Consider the following 24,541-nt stretch of genomic DNA (forward strand, 5'->3'; position numbering starts at 1 on the left):
AGACCAAAGGAAGACTGATGCATCACAGGGAACTTCCTCCAGAGCCGACAGAGAGAGAAAGCCTTCTCCTGGAGCTGATGCCCTGATTTTGGACTTGTAGCCTACTGGACTGTTAGAGAATAAACTTCTCTTTGCTAAATCCATCCACTTGTGGTATTCCTGTTAGAGCAGCACCAGATGACTGAGACAGAGAAAATTCTTAGTAATCTGGTGAAAGCAATGACCTATTATCTTCTAGCCTCTTTCCCATCCACTTCACTTCTCATTCAGTTAGTTCACCAAGTGAAAGAACTACCAGTCAACCATCATGTTTCAGGCTCATTACATTGAACCTTTTCCATGAAAGAGGAAGAGCTATTTGTCCAGACACTGCTCTAAATATATAGATATTGCCTTCTCTGCTCAAATTGCTTCTGTAAAATTCTGTCTGATATGGACTAAATGAATGTTTTAATCACTATCATGCTATATTATACTATTGAACTAAAGCAAGGTACTCAATTTACAAGAGAAGGAAGACAATGCTCTCATACCCATGAAATTTGATAGGATGTTCATGTAACTAATCAAAGAGGATGAGATGAGCTAATGGAGTGATAGAATCACTTCTTGAAGAATCAGTTCTTGGACTCAAGTGTTGATGTCAACCTTTGGAAAAGTTGGGTCACTGTCATCTAGATATGATCTGTGCTCTGCATTAGAAACCAACATATGATGTTATTTCACCCATAACCAGACTACATGACTAAGTACTAGGGGTAAAATTGGGAATGCCACTATACAACCTACTAAGCTCCTTGCATCTTTTTTTTTTTTTTTTTGCTGCCATATGACTTCGAACTCTGCTAAGTTAGCATTCTTACTATTCAAAAGAGAAATAATTTTATAAGGGGATACACAATTTCTAAAATAAGCTCCAAATTGAGACTCTCTTCTGGACATTTGTGTGATTCTTCATTGCACTGAACCCACAGGTAAAATGGATGCTTTGTATTCTTTTGGGTGACAGATACTGATCAGCAAAAGAAGGTGTTAATAAGGAGGCAGGGAGGAGTATAGCAGTAACCCAGGGAATTTTCCCGAATGCCTTCTAATACTGCCATGTCTGATAGTAAATCTTAATGAACAACTACAGCACTTCAACAGAGGCAAGAACACAAAGCTCAGATCCTTCATTAAAGAAGATTTGAGTCACCCTACCAGGTAAACTTCAAGACATTAGGATCATCGCTGAGATCAAATGAATAGAAAATTACTTTGAAGTACAATATTTCATATCGATTTCTTTTGTCTACCAAAACTTTGCTCTAATAATACATTGAAAATGCTTCTTTTTCAATGAAGAAATCAAAATGAAAGATCCCTATGGTCCTCCCAAAGAATCCACACAACAAGGGATCCACACAACTGTTTGTGTCTATTTGACTCCTACTGGACTCTATTGTTATTATTTTTTAATCTAGAGCCTCTTTGGCCCTCATGGACCATGACTCTGGAGCCTAGGCCTAGATGTCTTAATAACTGACCTAAACTTCCTTCTCTCCAGAGGTACTATCTCCCAGAAGATGAGGAAAACCTCAATGCCGCAATTATTTGAAAATGTTGCACTGTTATGCCAAATCAAAGCCATTAGAGATAACTGCTGCAGATATTTTGGCAGACTATCAGGGATTACAGATGACACAGTGCCTCTACTTTTCGTACATATCCATGGCAATCTTTGCTCCTTCTTTGAAAGCATGTAAGCATCTACAAATGGAGGAGAGGGAATATCCTGCAGATTGATCCCTCAGGTTCACTTTGCATGACTACAGAATATAATTTCTGGAATTATTTCAGTCTGGCAGAGCATCATTTGGAAAATTTACTTTGTCTCTCCTCTAATAAGGCCTACAGCATTTTTCATGGAACAAAACACTAAAGAAAACGATGATAATTTAAATCAAGCAATTAAGAAAATAAATCCCAGTCCTATATGAGAGGAATCTAAAACTGGGATAATGAACATGAATTGGAGAATTTTTTGCGGAGGTTGTTTTTATCTCAAAGTGTTGATTTTCAGTACTTGTAGTTGTGGCATAGTTATTAACTTTATGCTTACCGTTTCTAGAGTTAAAACAATAACTAGAATACTGGAATTCTTCACTTTTAACAGGATCTGGCCAAATTACCAGATGATACAAGGTAAAAGTAATTTTTAAAACGTGAGTTTTGGACAAATAATAAGTCACAAATGGACTACTTGTTTCTTGGCTGCTGTCATAAACCTATTAAAACTTGACTGGTTTGTTAGGAGTAAATCTTAAAAATTAAAATAATCTGTATTCTTCCTCCTAAGTAAGATTAAGAATTAAAATATTCTATTTTAAAAATAATATTTCATTACTACTATAGGCTTTGTTTTCACTGATCAACTACCTCACAATACTTTAGTCACTAAGTATTATCTAAGTTTTTGTTCATTTATAGTAAAATTATTTGCATTTAATTTTTCATGGGGCTGGTGAATATTTTATTTTCAACATTAATATATTCTTGAATAACATTAATGCAAAATGCCATTTTTCTCTGTCACATTCTCCCTTAGCCAAAATATTGTACTTCTTTCAGTTTTCTTTTTTCTTTCTAAACTTTTAACAGTTTCTTTGATTCATTCCCTCGACTTCAAATGGTTAATCCAAAAAAGCCTTTATATATTAATATAAACCTAATTAGCACTGATTATTTTGATGTACATTGTGAGATTGAGCAATGAAAGGTGTAATATAAGATAAAAATAATAATTAACATTTATTGAGTACTTACTCTGCCAAAAATGATGCTAAGTGATTTACACACATTATCTCATTTTATATTCTCAAGAAACCTTTGAGGGTTATATCATTTTTATTGCCACATTATCTATAAGGATAACATAGAGTGCATAAGTTACATGTTCAAGGTCCCACACAGAAAGTGAGAGAAGCAAAGCTGAAACCTAGCTCTATTTGCACTAAGCCCCATACTAACCACAACACTATTACAAAGCCTTCAAGTCTTTCTCTGAATCTTCATGCTCAGTTATCATTCCACTTTTACCTATATAATAATATGTATTGATTAATTACCATTTGTCAGACACAGAACATTATGCTGACAATATACAGAAAGTAAACTGTATTTTGATCTTAAGGAAATTATTTTCCAGGGAGGTAGAAAGTTATATTGAAATACTCTGATGATGGCTATGATCGTGGAAACATGATGTATGCGGAGATGTTTTGATGCAGGTTGGAGAATTAAGTAGTTTATTCTAAAGATTTGAAACTTTAACTTACCTCTAAAGTACAAGTAGAAGTAAGCCAGGTAAGGGAACAGGAAAGGCTCCTTATCAAAAGGTGATATAGTGATTAAGAGCATGGATTCTGGAAGTTTCCTGGCTTCAAATTCTGTGTATGACACTATTAGATGACTTTCAGCAGTCTTCTTCACATCTTTGTGCCTCACTTTTCTCATCTGCACACTAGAGAATATTATAGGATTTATCTCATATTATTGTTGTATAGACTCAATAAGTTACTATGAAAACCACTCAGAAAAGGGTCTAGCATATAATAAATACTGGATAAATGTTTGGTATTGTAGTTATTCCTTAGAGAGAATTATGACTATAAAAGCCTGAGGGGAGAAGAAAGGTGGACCATATTGTTAATACAATGAGTTCAAAATCTAATTGAGCTGTGTTGTGAATGAACTAATGATGCCTATGAAAGTTTTATTGAGGATAAATAAGAATGCACTCAACAATTTCCTAATTTCCAAAGTATCTCCTCTAGCTAGACTATGTGTAGGTTCTTCTCAAAGAACTATGAGCCTTGGGCTCATGGAATGCAGAAAATTTTTCTGTATGAGAGGGCTTTTTGGGACCTAACTAGAAGAGAAATCCTGGAAAGGGCAGGAAAATTATTTTTGTTTTCATGCGCATGACTTTTCCCTTAGAGGGTATATAACTTTCATTAGAATCAAGAGTATGTATGACCCACAGAAAGTAATTGCATCTCCTAAGTAGTTTTTAAATCCAGTCACATATTTTATATTCATTTGTACTCAATTCTTCCTCACCTAGACCACTGAAGCCCCCAATATCTCCAAACTGAGACTACATAAATTGTTTGTTGTTGTTGTTAGGTACCCTCAAGTCGGTCCTGAACTATAGCAACCCTGAATGAAACAGTATCTAGTCATGTGCCATCCTCACAATCGTTGTTATGTTTCAGCCCATTGTTGCAGCCACTGTGTCAATCCATCTTGTTGAGGCTCTTCCTTTCTTTTGCTGACAATCTACTTTACCAAGCATTATGTCCTTCTCCAGGGACTGGTCCCTCCTGATTATACGTCAAAAGTAAGTGAGATGAAGTCTCACCATCCTCATTTCTAAGGAGCGTTCTGACTGTACTTCTTCCAAGACAGATATGTTTGTTCTACTGGTAGTCCATGGCATAGTCAATATTCTTTGCAAATACCATAATTCAAATGGATCAATTCTTCGGTCTTCCTTATTCATTGTCCAGATTTCCCATGCATATGAGGCAATTAAAAATACCATGGCTTGGGTCAGGTGCACCTTAGTCCTCAAAGTGATATCTTTGCTTTTTAATACTTTAAAGGGGTCTTTTGCAGCAGATTTGCACAACGCAATACATTGTTTGAAAATTGTTTACCAAATGTCAATTATTTATGCTCACTTCTAACCACTGCTTCATGATATTGAAGTTATTCTGTAAATCATGGGTGGGAAATATATAGAGAAATGGTACTTGTAAATGTGGGAATGCATTGGGGTGGAAAGACATTGCAATAGACTCAAAGACAAAAGGCCTGATTCTACTAAGTGATGGAATTAGGAAATGAAACTAACCTTTGAATTCATTATCAGTTGAAATTGGCTTCAATTTATGTTATAGTATCTCTATAAGGCTAACATTAATAACAATTACAAAAAGATTTAAATCCTAACACTGTATGGGATTATGTGTAACATTAGGCTCAAAGCCAAGAGTTTGTTTATTTTGCCTTGTGCCTCTCAGCAGGTCTCTGCCATGGGTGACAGGGAAACAAGCAATCACTCAGAAGTGACTGACTTCATTCTTCTAGGTTTCAGGGTCCACCCAAAGCTGCATATTGTCCTCTTCCTGCTATTTCTGCTTGTATATTCCATGATCCTTCTAGGGAACATTGGGATGATGGTCATTATCATGACTGATCCCCGGCTGAACACACCAATGTATTTCTTCCTAGGCAACCTCTCCTTCATTGATCTCTTCTATTCATCTGTGATTGCGCCCAAGGCTATGATCAACTTCTGGTCTGAGAGCAAGTCCATCTCCTTTGCAGGCTGTGTGACTCAGCTCTTTCTCTTTGCCCTCTTTATTGTGACTGAGGGATTTCTCCTGGCAGCCATGGCTCATGACCGCCTCATTGCCATCTGCAATCCACTCCTCTACTCTGTTCAGATGTCAACACATCTCTGCACTCAGTTGGTGGCTGGTTCCTATTTCTGTGACTGCATCAGTTCAGTTCTTCAGACCAGTATGACATTCACCTTATCCTTTTGTGTTTCTCGAGCCACTGACCATTTCTACTGTGATACTCGCCCACTTTATAGGATTTCATGTTCTGATCCCTTTATCTATAAAATGGTGTCTTTTTCTTTATCCAGTATCATCGTCTTGCCTACCATCATAGTTATTGTTGTTTCTTATATATATATTTTGTCTACAGTTTTCAAGATTCGCTCTACTGAGGGACTTAAGAAAGCCTTCTCCACTTGCAGCTCTCACCTGGGAGTCGTGAGTGTGCTGTATGGTGCTGTCTTTTTTATGTATCTCACTCCTGACATTTCCTGAGCTGAGTAAATTGGCCTCTTTATGTTACACCCTAGTCTCTCCCATGTTGAATCCTTTGATTTACTCTCTGAGAAACAAAGATGTCAAAGAAGCTCTAAAAAGAATTCTAGAGAAGAAAAATATCGTTCTTTGATTATGATTTCTCTTCCACCAATTGTGTTGTTGATATTTATTTAGTGTCCTTTATGGTCCTTAATGAAAGCTATTCTCCTGAACATTATAAAAATACTCTAAGTAACTTTTTCCATGTAATGCAACCTTCTCATATTACCTTTTTTTTTTTTTTCTCTTGTGGTGGTAATAGTACTGAAGGTCCTGGACATTGTAAATGTCCTGAGCATTAGAGAAGAATTTTAATGAATATTGTTCCCACTAATCTCAGATAGAATTTTATTTCAGGAAATTCATATCTATTCATTCTCATGTCATGCTGATGAAGGATGCACTTAAACAATATTTTATCTGGTGTTAGTCTTTGGAATTGTCCCTCTCCCCTACACACAATATTGGATAATTGACAGTGATGCCCAACTTGTCCTTTTTTAATTAAATATTTTTTCCCAATTTCATAACTAGTTTCTTTAGCGTGTTAAATGGTTACTGGATTTTTACCTTCAATCGAGTATTTAGTATGTGTTACATAGAGAGGAAGTAATAATAAGATGAAACAAATAATCTTTACTATATAAATTAACTTGGAAAATTAGATTTTGAATGTGTAGTATGTGGCAGGCATGTGGAATTCTCCAAAGCACTGTTTATTGCTAGATTCTGATAAATGGGAAGTAGAAACCTGCAAATGTTTTTGAGCCCAATTTCCCTCCATTTGTATGATCATAATTTTGTCCTGTGTTATTTCTTGCTAAAGAATGTTTCACAAAGGTATGGTAGGCAGAAAGTCATAAAAATTGAGTTTGATCCAAAATTTATTTATCTCTGTCTCTGAATGTATTTACTTATTTAATTTTGCTAACTACCCATGTAGTGTGTTCTGATCTTGTGGTAGGCTCAGGTATAAATAGCCTGACTCCTTAGGGAACTTACAATGTAGTGAAAGAATCAAATCCTTGAATAGACAATTAAAAACCAGAGGAGTGAGTGCCAAAGATACAGAGATCACTAGGTGATTGGTAATCAAGGAAGTTCTTCTTGGGCTATGTGGAAGATGCATAAGTTGGACAAGACCAGATTCAGGGAACAGCGGCAGCAGTTCCTGTTACTGATGTGAACTTGAAGTATGCCTAGGTTATTGAGGAAAGATATATATATTTTTAAATACAGATAAAATACACAGACCATATTAACCGATTAGTTTGAGGAAAGTGTAAAACAATGAAACATGTCTTCCCAATTTTGAACTTGAAAGAGTAAGTGAGTGGTGATAAAAAGTATAGCAATTTGAGGAAATCTAGAGGGAAACAAGTTAATTAAATAAATGGTCAATTACAAATACTCTGGCATCACAGTGCCTGTTTTGAAAAGATATTTCCTAACTTTATCAATCTGGGAAAATTTCTTAATATCTCTGTCAGTTTTTTTATCTACAATATGGAAAAATAGTAGCTACTCAGTTTTGTAAGAATTGTATCATATTATCCAGATGTAGTGCTTAGAACAGATCCCTGGGTGGCTCAAAGTGTTTACTCTCAGCTACTAACCTAAAGGTTGGCAATTTAAATCACCCAGGGGTGCTGTGGAAGAAATTCCTGACAATCAACTTCCATTAAATGACAGCCATTGAAAGCTCTATGGAGTGCAGTTGTACTCGGAAACACGTGGGGTTGCCATGAGTCAGAATCTACTCTATGGCAACAGATTTTTTTTTTTTTTCAGTTACAGTGCTTAGAATAGCATGTTGCACGGTGTAAGGGCCGAAAACATGCTTATTGTTGTAGTTATCACCATCATTGTGATCATAATCATGTTGTTGTCAGGTCCTGTTGCGTCAGCTCCAACTCACAACCACCCTATGTACAACAGAAGGAAACACTGCCTGGTCCTGCACCATACTCACAATTGTTGTTATGCTTGAACCCATTGTTGCAGGCACTGTATCAATCCATATCATTGAGCGTCTTTCTCTTTGTCGCTGACCCTCTACTTTACCAAGTAGATCATAATATATTCATTTTTATTTCTTGTCATATTTTGTGGTGTGGTTCTGGGATACTGAAAAGTAAGTCAGACACTTTCTGTCATCTTGTGGAGATTATAATTAGTGGGGAAGACCAAAATTAATAAAATAAATAAATAAATGCTAACATAATTGCTAGGCAATGCATAGCATGCCATATAAGGGGAATAGCAAATGGATCTGCTGTTTTTTTCAGGTCAGGGAAAGGGGCCGCTTATGACATATGTTTTAACCAAATTTGAAGGATACACATTTTACCTTGATAAAGAGGTGAAGGGACAGAATATTTTGGGAAGAATAAATAGTATTTAGAAAGGCTGTGATGTAGGGAGAACAACAAAAGAAAACCTGAGAAGCTGGAATAGAAAGGATGAGAGAGAAAATAACTCAAGATGACAGATGAGACTGGAAAAGTTAGCAGTAATCATGTCATGTGTTAGGCAGAAAATAAATTTTGGTCTTTTTCCTAACAATAAAGAGAAGCCATTCAAGGAGTTGCAAATAATGGAGTGATAAGAGTAGATTTACATAGAAAAATCATTGGAAATGCAGGTTAGAAAATGGACTGGAAAAGAAAGGTCATTACTGGAATTCTATAAAGAGGACATTTTGTTAGTAGAGGCAAAGCATTATGATAGTTTCTGTAAATATGTTGAATGACTCTCTTTCTGTCTCAGTTTTAACTTACAGCATACTTTACTCCAAATATATCTTCCAACAAAATCTTTTCTTTAAAATGTTCTGACTCATTTTATTTCTTAGATTTTGCTGAAGGTCCCATGCATTGTCCAATAGGTTGTTTTACAAATCTCTGTGTATAGGAACTGTTTGATACTCACTTTAGTATCCTTATAACTACCTTATTGATAAGGGTCAGTGAATTTGTAGCAAGAAATACTTAATTCTAGCATTCTTCACTTGAACAAAAGTGTTGCCGAAGTGTAAAGGAATGAATTAATTCAAAATATGTTAACTGAGATAGGGGATAATACAGGGAAGAAGGATTGGCTGATAAATTACACACACTTATTTTAAAGTTCCTGTGAGATGTCCAAATGAAAATCTTGACTAGGAAGTTGAACATACAGATTTGGAGTGTAGAAATGATATCTGATCAGAGATATATATTTTGGAGCAGTAAGCATACACTCAGTGAATAAAGAAGACCAAAGAATTGATGACTTTGAATTACGGTGTTGGTGAAGAATATTGACTATACCATGGACTGCCAGAAGAACAAACAAATTTGTCTTAGAAGAAGTACAGCCAGAATACTCCTTAGAAGCAAGGACGGCACAACTTCGTCTCACTATCTTTGGACAGTTTATCAGGAGGGATTTATCCCTGGAGAAGGACATCATGCTTGGTATTGCAGAGGTTCAGCGAAAAAGAGGAAGACCCTCAATGAGATGGATTGACACAGTGGCTGTAACAATGGGCTCAAGTATAACAACAATTGTGAGGATGGCACAGGATCAGGAGGTGTTTCGTGCTGTTGTACATAGGTCACCATGAGTCAGAACTGACCTGATGGCACCTAACAACAGCAAGAAGCATACACTGTGATAGGTGATATAGATAATATCACCTATGCAGGAACTCTAAACTAAGATGAGAGCCTATGAACAAATTAAACTCCAAAATTAAAATCAAGATGGAAAAGACTGAGCAAGAAAGGAAGTTTGAGAATATAAACAAACATAATATTTATAATATAAATTAATAAATAAGCAAAAAATATACATATATATATATACAGAGATGGTAATTCTTGTGCATATCATTTATAAGGAAGGACTTTCAGGAGAAGATGAGTGAAAGAAGCAGATTAAACAGGCAATAAAATATCATTAGTTATCAAGTACACACAAATTAAAACTGCATTGGGATACCAATAGACTATTATAGAATGACTGAAATTTAAACGACAAGCATAAGTTGTAAAGGCAAGTATGAGGAGAAACTGGAAGTCTTATATACTGCTATTGAGAACATAAAATAGTACAACTTCCTAGGAAAATTATTTGACAGCTTCTTTTTTAAAAATGTATATCATGGCACTGTTTTCTTTATGTGGAAAGTCTTGATAAAAATAAAATGTTAGATAAACTAAACAGGGTACTTAGTGATGTGGTTGATTTACATTCTGGTACAAGCTCCTTGTCTCATTACAAATCTGTGACAAACAGTTCTGCCTTACCCCTTTAATGTTTAAGTAGCGTTTTATTACTTCTTGTTCTTTTTTTTTTTTTGTAAACAGCCTTATTGAGATATAATTCACATAAAATGTATGAATTTTGGTTTATTCATAGAGTTGTGCAACCATCACTACAGTCTAATTTTAGAAATTTTTGATTACCTCAAAAAGAATCCCCATGTACATTAGCAATCACTCGCCATTTTCCCCACAGGTCCCCCCAGCCCAGACAAATACTAGTCTACTTTCAGTCTCTATATATTTTCCTATTACACACATTTCATATAAATGAAATAATACAACATATGGCCTTATTGTGACTAGCTTCTTTCACTTAGCATAATGTCTTCAAAGTTCATCCATATTGTAGCATGTACCAGTATTTCGTTGCTTTTTATTCCTGAATAATATTCCATTGCATGGATATAGCACATTGTTTTTATCAGTTCATTAATTGGTGAATGGTTGGTTTATCTTCACTTTTTGGCTATTATTGTGTCGTGGCTTTGATTTGCATTTTCCTACTGTCACTGGTGGTGAAGTGGTTAAGAACTACGGCTGCTAACCAAAAGACTGGCAGTCAGAATTCACCAGCCGCTCCTTGGAAACCCTATGGGGAAGTTCTGTTCTGTACTATAGGGTCCCTACGAGTCGGAATCGACTAGAAAGCTTGTTAGTTACTTTGCTGGTTGGTTTGTTTGTTGATTGGTTGGTTGGTTGGTTGGTTGGTTTGAACAGCCAGTGAATTTAAGCAGCTCTTCATTTGTTTAATGACCATTTGTTTATCTTTTTTTTTTGAGAACTATTGATTCCAGATTTTTTCTGCTTTTTATACTTGGGTTGTCTTTTCATTATTAAATTGATAGAGCTTTTTTTTAAACATAGTATAGATATAAATCCCTTATCAGATATATGATTTGTAAATATTTTCTTCCATGGGTGGTCCTTTCACTTTCCTGATGGTGTCCTTTGAAGCACAGAAGTTTTATTTTAGTGAGATCCAGTTTATCTTTCTCTTTTGTCCCTTGTGCTTTTGGTGTCATATCTAAGAAGACTTTGCCTAATCCAAGGTCACAAAAATTTACTCCTATGTTTTTTCTAAGAGTTTTATCTCTGATATTAATGTCTGTGATCCATTTTGAGTTAATTTTTATGTATGGTGTGAGGAAGGGATCCAACTTCATTCTTTTGTATGTGGATATCCGGTTGTTCCAGAACCATTAGTTGAAAAGACTATTCTTTACCTCCTCCCCCACTAAGTAATCTTGACACCCTCGTCTAAAATAAGTTGCCCATAGCGAAAATGTTCTACATTCTACTCTGGTGAGTAGCGTCTGGGATCTTAAAAGCTTGTGAGCAGCTAAGATACTCCACTGGTCTCACCCCGTCAGGAGCAAGGGAGAATGAAGAAAAGTAAAAACACAAGGGAAAGATTAGTCCAAAGGACTAACAGACCACAGCTACCATGGCCTCCACCAGACTGAGTCCAGCACAACTATATGGTACCTGGCTACCACCACTGACTGCTCGGACAGCGATCACAATAGAGGGTCTGGACAGACCTAGAGAAAAATGTAGAACAAAATTGTAACTCACAAAAAAAGACCAGACTTACCGGCCTGACAGAGACTGGAGAAACCCTGAGGTATGGCCCCTGGACACCCTTTTAGCTCAGTAATGAAGTCACTCCTGAGGTTCACCTTTCAGCTAAAGATTAGACAGTCCCATAAAACAAAACAAGACTAAAGGGGTAAGAACTAGAAGACAAGAGGAGACAGGAAAGGCTGGTAATAGAGAACCTAAAGTCAAGAAGGGGAGAGTGTTGATATGTTAAGGGGTTGGTAACTAACCAATGTCACAAAACAATATGTGTAGTAATTGTTTAACGAGAAGCTAGTTTGTTCTGTAAAACTTCATCTAAAGTACAATAAAAAAAAAAAAAAAAGGAAAAAAAAGGTTGTCCATAGCAACGGAAAGGTCAGCAGTTCAAAACCACCAGTGGTTCTGAGGGACAAAGATGTGGCAGTGGGCTTCCATAAGGATTTACAGCCTTGGAAATCCTGTGGGGTCACTATTAGTTGGAATCGACTCAAGGGCGGTGGGTTCGATTCTTTTTTTTTTTTAATCCAGTTGTATGGACTTCTCCCCCTTTTTAAAAATATCTTCTTAAATTTCTTTCAACAATGTTTTATAGTTTTCAGAGTACAAGGTTTATACTTCTTTTGTTAAATTTATTTCTAATCTTTTTATTCTTTTGATGCTATTGCAAATAGAATTGTTTTCTTCATTTAATTTTCAGTTTTTTCATTTCAAGTGTATAAAATTTAATTGATTTTTGTTTATTGATTTTATATTTGGCAACCTTACTGAACTCATTAGTTCTCATACTTTTTTAAATGTATTCCTTAGAATTTTTCTATGTACAGGTTGTTACTTCTATATACTTTTATAATTAAGAAGTAAAACAGAGAGCTTTATATCTTCCTTTTTAAACTATAGATATAATGTTATATAAATGAGGAAAAAATGGCCTCTGTGTATTACCCTACGTTGTTTACTTCTTCAGAGTAAACTAGAGCCTGTTAGCCCAAAAAGCCCAGCAGCACCAAAGTTAAATGTTCACACATCCAATTACTTTAAAAATAGCCTAAGTAAGCATATTTTCAACCAGAATTTAATAGGGCTTTACATACCCCACAAAACAGCACCCAACATCTGCTAGACATAGATAAGATAAAACCTGCAGTTATAATGACCCCAAGCTAATGCTGCCCTTTGAAATCTGACCCAGAGACTCCATACCTTGCAACAGAAGCAGATCACCTATGCAGAGACCAACCACTCCTCACTCCCTTTTTTATTTTCTCTTCACTGGGGACTCCTTTTCCTCTTCCTCTTCTTGTAACTCCCTTGGCCACTGGTCCCCGGAAGGCCTTCTGCTGTGATAGATTGCCCCAGGTACACAGCTGTCAATGTGTTCTTAGTTGGCCTCCAGTCCATTCTGCTGCATGACAACCAGCTTGTTGTGAGACACTGTTATCTCATGGTGATATCATTTTATTTGATTAGTCCCAATCTCCTTCAAACTCACAACATACACTATATTACATTGTTTGATTTCTGGATGTTAAAACAACATTACTTTCCTAGGATTAATCCCACTTCTTCATGGTGTATAATCTTTTTTATATGTTGCTGGATTCAGTTTACTAGTAGTCTTCCATCTATATTCATAAGTAATGTTGGTCTGTAGTTTTCTTTTTTGTGATTGTTCTGTCTGCTTTGAGTATCAGGGTAATAAAGTCTTCATAAAATGCATCTGGAGGGCCCCTTATTTCTTATTCTTTGGAAGAGTTTGTCAATTTGTATTAATTCTTCTTTAAATGTTTTGTAAAATTTATCAATAAAGCCATCTGCCTGAACTATTCTTTGTGGGAAGTTTGTCAATTATTAATTCAATCTCTATACTTGTTATATGTCTTTTTAGATTTTCTATTTTTTCTTGAGTCAGTTTCAGTAGTTTGTGTCTCTCTAGATATGTGTCAAAGTTATCTAATTTGTTGGCATATTGGTGTTCATAGTATTACTTTTAATCCTATTTATTTTTCTAAGCTTGGCAGTGATGGCTCTTCTTTCATTGCAGGTTATAGTAATTTGAGTTGTCTCTCTTTTTCTTGGTCAGACTAAAGATTTGTCTAATTTTTTAACTTTTTCAAAGAACCAATTGTTGGTTTCATTGATTACTTTTATTGTATTTTTCTTCTTTATGTTACTAATTTCCAATATAATTTTTATTATTTCCTTCCTTCTGCTTGCTTTCTTTATGTTACTAATTTCCAATATAATTTTTGTTATTTCCTTCCTTCTGCTTGCTTTAGATTTAGTTTTTATCTTCCTTTTTCAGTATCTTATTGTTGGAGTTTAGGTTGTAGAGATGTAGTTTGTTCTTTTTTAATATAGGCGTTTACAATTATAAATTTCCCTCCTAGCATTGATTTAGCTGCATCCCATAAATTTTGGTATGCTGTGTCTTCATTTTCATTCATATGAAAGTGTTTCTTATTTCCCTTGTGATTTCTTCTCTGACTCATTCATCCCATTTGGGCCCCATTAACCTGCTCCACCCAAATTTGAACCACTCGGCCCACTTATTTAAAAGTGCATTACTGTAAAAACACCAGACTTAATGGTCTCACAGAGACTGGAGGAACCCCCAAAACTGTAACCCCCAGATGCACTGTTAACCCAGAACTTAAACAATTCATGAAGCCCACTCTTCAGATAAAGATTAGATAGGACTATAAAACAAAAAATAATACACGTGAGGAATGTGCTTCTTAGTTTAATCAGATACACGAGACCAAATGAGTGGCACCCCTCTGGAGTCAGGATGAGAACGCAGGAAGGGACAGAACTGGTAGAATGGACAGAGGGAACCCGGGGTGGAAAGGGGGAGTGTGCTGTCACATTGTGGGGATTGCAACTAACGTCGCAAAACAATATGCATATAAATTTTTGTATGAGAAATTAACTTGAGCTATAAACTTTCACCTAAAGAACAATAAATAATAAATAAATAAAAGTGCGTTACTTTCCACATACTCAAGGATTACCCAGTTTTTTGTTGTTGTTACTGATTTATAACTTCATGTCCTTGGATGGACTTTACATGATTTTAATCCTTTGAAATTGATTAAAGACTGTTTTACGTCCTAGCATATTGACTATTCTGGAGAATGTACCATGTTCACTTGAGAAGAATATGTGTTATGGCGTTGTTGGGTGGAATGTTTTTTGGGTATCTGTTTCATATGAGTCGGAATCAACTTGATGGCAACAGGTTTTTGTTTTTTTTTTGGTTAGGCCTAGTTGGTTTATAGTACTGTTCGAGTCTTCTATCTCTTTGTTGATCTCCTATCTAGTGGTTTTAGCCAGTGCTGAAATTGGGATTTGGCCACCTTGCCCTGTATTTAGCACACCTCTGCTATAAGATCAATTCACTAGGTGGGGTGGGTAGCCTCTGATCATCTCAGCTTGCCTCTCTTGGCATGGAACCTCCACCCTATGAGTGAGCTGAGGTAAGAGTGATTGGAGCCCCAGTATTCTTGGACTATCATTCCTGAAGTAGAGTTTCCACTTTAAAAATGAGCGGTGGGTTAAGTAAAAGATCCCCATACTCTTTTGTTGAAGACTTGCTTCATTCTAGGACTCAGAGTGTTGTGTGAAGTGGTCTGCATTTTACTTCTGGAGGTGGGTTAGGAAATATGCATGCCTCTTTCTAACCTAGACATCTTTTTTCTCCATCTCAGGTGAAAGATAACACACCACCTTAGCACAGTGACCACTTACCTGAAAGTCTTCATAAAGTTGTATCATCACCAATGCCTTATTTGCTACCTAGTGAGTCCTGTATTTTCTCTAGTATTCTGTATTAAAATAAGAGTGAAGGAATAGCAATTTGTTAAGGTAAAAGAGAGTATTATTTTTTAAAAACACAAGTTGAGAGATAAGTAGATATAGAATTTTTGATAGTAAGATGCTATTTTTCATCTAATTGGGACTCTGTTCCTTTTTTCTCATTTTTCAATCTATTCTAAAACAGTATTTTTATACAAATAACAAGTACCTTCTACTTGTGTTTACCAAACCCTCTCTTCCCCCACAAGGTATTTTCTTAAGCACATTATGCTAATTTTTTTAACACCAACATGTAAAAAAAATTGGCATAGCAGCCGTTACAAAAAAAACCTTTCATGAGGAGGGAGCTGTTGGCAAACATATGCACAAGGTGCATATTATTTGTGTGAAAATACAGTAGTTCTCAGCAGGAAAAGGGTAAAGGCTGAAATAATATAGTAAGTAGCTTCTCAAGATTTATCTATTGAAATGAAAACATAAGTCCAGAGAGCTGAGAATGTCCCATGGTAGAGAATCTAGTGAAATGGGCCAAGTAAATTATTGTCAGCATCTTTTAGATTTTGTGGACGTGATATAGTATCAAAGGGTGAGGAAAGAACAAATCTAGTGTTAGTTAAATATACGAATTTAACAATTTTATATGAAATTTATATCATTTAATCCTTCAAATATTTCTTAAGAGGTAGATCCTATTATGCATCCCATTTTATATGAGGAAATCAACATGCAGGTATATTATGTAACTCAAAGTAACATGAACAAAAACAATGTAAAAACAGTCTGACTACTGAGCTTGTTCTCTTAACTATTAACTTTTATTACTCTTATATTTTCTCTCTCATTTTATAGGGTAGCATTTCACTTGTCATTGATGCTCAAACATTAGAAGTCACTATTTAATCTTATTCTTACTTCATCAGCTGATCGATTAATATATTCAATTAGTTTACTTGCTATTTTTAACATATTCCCTCTCTTCAATACTTCTAACACAACTTCCATTGTTAAAGCCATTCTCACCTCTTTCTTGGGCTACCACCACATTTTCTAGGTCTCTCATCTATTAATATTTATTGTCTACAGAGTTACCAGTGAAATTTTTGTAAATGCCAATCTGATCTAATTACTATTTTTAAAAAATCTCCATTATTTTCCACCTTTCATCAGAATAAAGGCTGTCATTCATGGCTTGACATGTAGGCATCCATTATTTCCATGGTTTTCTTTTTAAATTTTATTACTCTCTGCCTTGTGCATTAAAAATAAGTTATTAAACTTAATGCAGTGCATCATATGATCCTTTATTTCCCTTTGCATGGAAAACTTATCTAGTTAATCTGACTCAATTCTACACATTTAAAAAAATGTGCTTAGAAAGTTTTCCTTGACCATTATGATCACTTACATTTAGTGGCTCCCTTTGTATCCCTATGTATGTCTTTCTTCACTGCTTTTATTGTATGACATTTTAGTTCTCTATTTTACAAGTTGCTCTCTCTTATTGGCTGTGAGTTTTATGAGTAAAGAAATTATTTATACCTAGGGCCTATATACCTATAGGGAGCCCTGGTGACCCAGTGTTTAAGAGCTCAACCACTTACCAAAAGGTGTGCAGTTTGAATCTACCAGCCCCTCCCTGGAAACCCTATGGGGCATTTCTACTCTGTCCTATAGGGTCACTATGAGTCGGAATCAACTTGACAGAAACGAGGTTTTTTATATACATATTTACCTATTTATTATAGGGCCAAGAAGTTATCAGAATTCAATAAATACTAATTTGATGGATAAATACTCACACAGGCAAATATAACAAAAATGGATTATCTTGATTTTTGGTTTATTCCCAATATAGTTTTCTAATGAGTAGCTACCATTTTCAAGAATAATTTATTGATCTAATAAATATTTAGATAGGGGACAACATACTGACAAACAAAGCCAGAGAACCATGGAAGAGTGTCAGTCATTCAGCCTCTGGAAATAAGGGGGACTCACAAAGTCACCTTAATGACTGTGCAGTGAAAAGTATCAGGTTTCTCATGACACACTGAAAAATATTTCTTAAGTAAATCTAATATTTTGTTTCCTCTGCTTATTATATCAACTTTTGTTACTTCTGCCTATTAGATTTCAAACACACTACCCATTGCTGACTCAAGAAAATTAATACATCCCAAACATCATCAGGAAGAGAGCTGCAAACCTGGAAATATATTTTCTTTTTAAAAAAAATATGGCAATTATTATTTTTACTTAAAATTATAAAGTACAAAGAAAGTCACTTCAAAATCAATAACCACACAAAATATAGCCCAAATGTATTCTTCAGCAGTAAGCACATAGAATCCAAATAAATAAGCCCTCTAACCTAAATATTTCCAACATCAGTGGGAACATTCTTTGCCTCAGTGCTTCACTAAATTATTGTCACTATCCAAAACTTTCATCTATATCACTGTTAAAAAAGAATTAAATACAACTATTTTTTTCTTCAGGATCTTTCTCAGAACTTCTTTGACATCTTTGTTTCTCAGAGAGTAAATCAAAGGATTCAACACAGGGGTGACTAGGGTGTAACATAAAGAGGCCACCTTACTCAGCTCAGGAAATCTGTCAGGAGTGAGATACATAAAAAAGACAGCACCATACAGCACACTCACAACTCCCAGGTGAGAGCTGCAAGTGGACAAGGCCTTCTTACGTCCCTCAGTAGAGCGAATCTTGAGAACTGCAGACACAATATACATGTAAGAAACAATAATGACTATGATGGTAGGCAAGACGATGCTGCTGGATAAAGAAAAAAACACCATTTTATAGAAAGAGAGATCAGAACACAAAATCCTCTGAAGTGGGCGACTATCACAGTAGAAATGGTCAATGGCTCGAGAAGCACAAAAGGGCAAGGTGAAAGTCATGCTGGTCAGAAGAACTGAACTGATGCAGCCACAGAAATAGGAACCAGCCACCAACTGAGTGCAGAGACGTGTTGACATCTGAACAGAGTAGAGGAGTGGATTGCAGATGGCAATGAAGCGGTCATAAGCCATGGCTGCCAGGAGAAATCCCTCAGTCACAATAAAGAGGGCAAAGAGAAAGAGCTGAGTCACACAGCCTGCAAAGAAGATAGACTTGCTCTCAGACCAGAAGTTGATCATAGCCTTGGGTGCAATCACAGATGAATAGAAGAGATCAATGAAGGAGAGGTTGCCTAGGAAGAAATACATTGGTGTGTTCAGCTGGGGATCAGTCATGATAATGACCATCATCCCAAAGTTCCCTAGAAGGATCATGGCATATACAAGCAGAAACAGCAGGAAGAGGAGCATATGCAGCTCTGGGCAGACCCTGAAGCCTACAAGAATGAAGTCAGTCACTTCTGAGTGATTGCTTGTTTCCCTGTCACCCATGGCAGAGACCTGCTGAGAGGCACAAAGCAAAATAAACAAATGAACTCTTGGTTTTGATCCTAGTGTCATACATAATCCCTTACAGGGTTAAGATTTAAAGCTACTTTGTAATCATTATTAATTTTAGTCTTATAGAGATACTATGACATAAATAGAAGCCAATTTCAACTGAAGATAAATTCAAAGGTTAGTTTCATTTCCTAATTTCATCAATTAGTGGACTTAGGTCTTTTATCTGTGAGTCTAGTGCAATGTCTTCCCACCCCAATGCATTTCACTTTTACAAGTACCACTTCTGTATGTATTTCACACTCATGATTTACAAAATAATTTCAACATCATGAAGCAATGGTTGGAAGTTAGACTTACAGCGACCCTATAAGACAGTGGAATTGCCGCCCATAGTTTCCTAGGCTGTAATCTTTATGGGAGCAAATTACCAAGCTGTTTCTTCTGTGCAGCTGCTAGTGGGTTTGAACGGCCAGTCTTTTGGTTAGCAGCCAGGTGCTTAACTATTTTGCCACCAGGGCTCTTTCAGAGAATCTTAGCATTCCAGAAATAGAAAATATTATTATAAAAGAACTCAAGAAAGTTGTGCATCAATACACCAAATATTAAGTAACTAACAACAATACATATAATTAAGCAAAAAATACAGCACTTGATATTAAAGAACAATTCATATACGTGCAGGTCCAAACACTATATAATGGGAAGATGAAACAATGCAGTACAAATAAGTTAAGAATTTTTGAGATATCTAATGCAATCTTTGGTCTCTCAAGATCACATCACTATACTAAAAGCTTGCTCCACATGGACTTTTGTGTAAAGTGTTAAGTCCCTTATAAAACAATAATTTATGGTGTATATATATGATGCAGAACGTAATCTTCAAAATGTCTTGAATGTGGCAACCTTTCAAAAGCAACCCATGCATCACTAAAAAAAGAAAACATTTTGTCAAGAAAGCCAACAAAAGGTTGGTGTGATGGAATCTTGATGGCACAAGTAACAAGAACGTTATAAATTAGGCACTAGATTCCATACAAGGACTGTGAGTGAAGAAACTGTATCCAGGGAAAGGTTTATGACAATTATAAAAGAAAATAAGAGTTAGCTTGGATACTTTGAAAACACTCTGCCTTGGTTTCAGACTTATCCAGTTTCCTTCAAACATCTGCAGTGGTTTAAGCAATGCCACATGTGAGGTTAAACATTGAAATACCATAATCTTTTATGGCTACAAAACAGAAAATACAACACACCAGACCAAAAAACTAAAGCAAATGGAGTTAGGTTGCATTCTTAGCCAACATTTTATTACTTTTTCCCATAGTACTTAATAACCCATACTTGGTGGCTGTATCAAAGACCAACAGTCTAAGACTAATGGGTATTCAGTATAAAGAGTAACACCTAAACCAAAAAGGCATTTTTCAGACTAATAATCAGCACCAAAGATCATTTTCTCAAGCTGACTTGGATTCCTGTTTTATTCTCAAAGCGTGTTTTTCTGAATTAAGATAGTATCAAGAAAAATGGTAGCTCGAAGTATTTGTAGAGAAGAGGATAAATACAACTGTGATTTAATAAATCACTTAGTCTCTCTCTTAAGTAAGAATAATTATTCTTGAAATTACTTACCCTGATAAATATTAACCCACAAATATAAATGCTAATGTGTATTCATCAAAGGAGGCTTTGCTATCTAAACCAAAACAAGAAAAAAAGAAAGAAGAAGAAGAAGACTTAATTGAGGATCTATGCTTTAGGTTTTCGCTATGCTGAATACAAGGACAAAACTGGCAATTGTATTTTATATTTAATTTTTGTCTACAATTGATATCATCTAGACTTAGGCATTGTAATTCATAATGTTTAGATGAAGTATTGCCTAGATCGCTTGCAAAAATGGTAACCCTGACATGAATTTCTCTGGAATCTGGCTTTCCTTGAAACGTGTGGGATGCTACCTTAACCAACCTACTCCTCTCAATTGACATTGGGTTTTTTTCAGGAAAAACACATATTTTAATTACCCTGCAGTCAAATTAAAACACACACAGATACAAAGACAGACACTCACATGTATGATCCAACTCTTTACAGGGGTTATTGTAAGGCACGGTGATATTTTTAATTGAGATTTTTTAGCTGACTTCATTTCAATATAGTACTTTCACTAATTGCATGCTCACTACCAACAATTTGTATTATCCAAGAAATAAAGAGCATGAGCTGAAAAACATCATGAGATGTTTCCATTGTATGACAGCAAAGCAAAATGTCTTGATTTTAACCAAATGAACGCCATTTTCTCTTGTTTCTTCTATGCTCCTTTAATTCAACAAAGAGAATGCTAGTGATTTTTCCTACTCATTTCCTCTTCATCATATACACATTCTCTCACATCTTTGACATGCCATCAAAAACACAACCTAAAGCTAGCATTTAGACTGCAACTCCATATAAACCAATTGGAAAACAGTTTCCAAATTAATCATTGTACTAAGTGTTTTCTCTATCTAAATTTTACTAAGGCACACAGGGAAGAGAAGCAATAAAATTCTATACTCCCCCATTTACATAAAATATTATTATCTGGAGATAAAGCAATATATAAGTGTTTTAGAAATTTTGCAAATATTCATGAGTGTCTAGAAGTTTCAGATTTAACATTGCCTTGAAGAAATGTGAATAAGTTATTTGGAGGAATCATTATAGGAAATTATTAATGCTGTGGAATAGAACACTTAAGAAGTTTTTAAATAAACCTGAGCTTTAAATGCTTAAGTTCAGAAGACCGGCAGCCAAAATCAATTGATGTAAGAATCAGTAAAATACGTGAAGTGGATTTAGAGTAAAATTTTTTTCTTCCACAGGACTTGTCTCATGGCATCTTTATCATTCTTCTTAGACAGTAGATTAAAGGATTCACCATGAGTATGAACAAAATGTAACATACTGAAGCTGCTTTACGAAGTTCAAGTTTCTTTGGGCATGTAAGATGACCCTCGAGGACATGAACTGACACAGTGGCTGCAACAATGGGTCAAACATAGCAAAGATTGGGAGGTAGCGCAGGATTAGTCAATGTTGCATTTTGTTTTACATAGAGTCACTCTGAGTCGGAACTGACTTGATGGTACCTAACAACAATAACAACAACGAGATGCACAAATGAGACAGTCCCATAGAGCATACTCAACTCCCAGGTGGGACTTACAAGTAGAGAAGTCTTTCTTCCTTCCTTCACTGGAGCAGATCTTTAAGGATATGAACACAATATACATGTAAGATACTACAATAACAACTATTGTGGGCATATTAATGATTACAGCCAAACTAAGTGACACCATCTTATTGATAAAAATATGGAAAGAGTAGTTCTTCTTAATTGGATTATAATCATGGTAGAAGTGATCAATGACTTGAGAGGCATAGGAAAACACGGAGAAAGTTACACTGATTTGAAGAATGGAGCTGAACCAGCCACAGAGATAGGAACCAGCCACCAACAGAATACAGAGACTTCTTGATATATAGACAGCATACAGGAGTGGACTGCACATGGCAAGGTAGTGGTCATAGGCCACGGCTGCCAGGACAGAAAGAGTAAAGGAAGAGCTGAGCCACACAATTTACAAAGGATATGGTCTATTGTACCATGGCTTTGGGTACAATAACTGTGGAGTAGGAGAGGTCAATAACAGAGAAGTTACCAAGGAAGAAATACATTGACGTGTTCAGGCGGGGATCAGTCACAATGATGCCAATCATGCTAAGGTTCCCCAGAAGGACCATGACATAAACAATCAGGAACAGTGGGAAGAGGAGACTGTGGAGCTCTGGATGAAACCTGATGCCTACAAGAATGAAGGCAGTCATCTCCAAGGGGTTGTCCCCTCCCTTGTCACCCATGGCAAAGTTCTGCTTGAAAGTATAAGAGAAAGTCAACAAATAAACTTTCCACTTTTTCCCTAATCTCACAAATAACACTTCACATTATGGAAGACTTTACAGCTGACATAATACTTTTATAAACATCCCATTTGTGCCTCACATGAGCGAACTAATGATGAGAGATACTTTGCCTTGTGTAAGGTAATGATTCCTCCAAATAACTTACAAAAATGGAATTTGGACTCAAAGTGAGTCAGATTCAAATTTTGTGTACAAGTCTGGTGTTATTTTCAATAAAACATAGTCTGATATATTTTTAGATCTCTTTATCTTGTCATTTGAGATGGTTTATGATTGCCATTTGAGATAGAGATGGTAATTTGAAATTAAAGTCTAATAAACTTCTAACGTTAAGAAAAAGACACTTTCCTAAATTTTAACTTATTTAATATTCATTTTTTCTCTCTAATAACACTTTGCTTGATGCACTAATAAAAATAGATAGAAGAAAATGAAACTAAAAGTACTTTCTGAGGCAACATGAACTTTTCACCAAAAAAACCCCTAGAACTGCAAATAAATTACCAAAGAGTTAATTGTCTTACTTTAAAGCAGAGCCAATCTTCAGCTTCTGGAATTAGTCTAATTTTATTTAAGTGTGAGAGTAAAATGTGAGTGATGCCTTTATATTTCTTATTATCCTGTAAAGTTTATTGATCCTACTTTTCTCTAAATAAAAGTGTAAGAAAATCCCCATCATCTCCAACTATTCCGAATTTGAGAAAAAATTAGAAGCTTCAAAGTAAGGCACAAATCTAAGAAGTTTACTACATAAAAGATTAGAGAACAAATTTTATTAAACTATTCACCTGATGGTTGAAAACTTAGTTGTTTTAAGAATAAATAAGTACAGATTTCCTCGAAGCATACAAGTTAACATACTTGGATTTGGCCGACATGCTAACAACCAAAACAACTTTGGTTATTTGGAGTATTTCTAGAGTTTTTCATTTTTTTGGCTATGAAACAACACATTCATTGGCAGTCTTGCAATTCAGGACAACCCTGCCACTTCTTTTCTTCTTTGGTGGCATTTAAACAAAGTGTCATAGGAAAGATTTTTAAGATATGCTAAAATCACTCCACAAACATTTCTTACTTCTGCAACACTTCACAAACTTAATAAGCCTTGTCTGTTGATCTTATTTAAAAAGAGAAGAAGGAAGAGGAGGTGATGATGTTGGAGCAGGTAAAAGAAGAGGATGACAAAAGTCTTAAGTTCTTAAACCAAATAAAGGCCACTTCTTTGACTTTACGTAAACGAAATTAACATTAATCTTTCAAGGATAATCTATTTTCATCTGTCTCATCCTCCATTAATATGCTTAGTAAATATTTATTGACCATCTACTCTGTGCCAGGTATTGTGTTCGGCACTGAATATGAAGACAAAAAAGAATTGAATGCTTACTTATGACATAATGTGATATATGCTATGAAGTTTTTATTACAATATTATAACTACTTTAATTCATTACTCAATCACCAATAATAAATAAAGATACTCAATGTTAGCATTTTACAGAAA

The 24,541-nt window shown here is 35.4% G+C and overlaps 2 protein-coding genes and 1 pseudogene across 2 annotated transcripts; 1 reads left to right on the top strand and 2 right to left on the bottom strand.

Moving 5' to 3' along the window:
- Nucleotides 1-5,063: 5,063 nt before the first annotated feature.
- On the top strand, nt 5,064-6,018 carry LOC101360919 (olfactory receptor 9K2-like). The gene is given in 2 exon segments (XM_012554868.2): nt 5,064-5,875; nt 5,877-6,018. Coding segments are annotated over 2 exon segments (939 nt in total). The 5' UTR covers nt 5,064-5,078.
- A 12,066-nt stretch (nt 6,019-18,084) lies between these two features.
- On the bottom strand, nt 18,085-19,187 carry LOC101361172 (olfactory receptor 9K2-like). The gene has a single exon (XM_004373926.2). The coding sequence runs from the start codon at nt 19,114-19,116 to the stop codon at nt 18,085-18,087; it is 1,032 nt and encodes a 343-aa protein (XP_004373983.1). The 5' UTR covers nt 19,117-19,187.
- Nucleotides 19,188-22,199: 3,012 nt separating this feature from the next.
- LOC101355339 (olfactory receptor 9K2-like) lies at nt 22,200-22,971 on the bottom strand (annotated as a pseudogene).
- Between the last annotated feature and the right edge of the window lie 1,570 nt (nt 22,972-24,541).

This window comes from Trichechus manatus, unplaced genomic scaffold (genome assembly GCF_000243295.1).
Source record: "Trichechus manatus latirostris isolate Lorelei unplaced genomic scaffold, TriManLat1.0 scaffold00027, whole genome shotgun sequence".
Taxonomy (NCBI): Eukaryota; Metazoa; Chordata; class Mammalia; order Sirenia; family Trichechidae; genus Trichechus; species Trichechus manatus.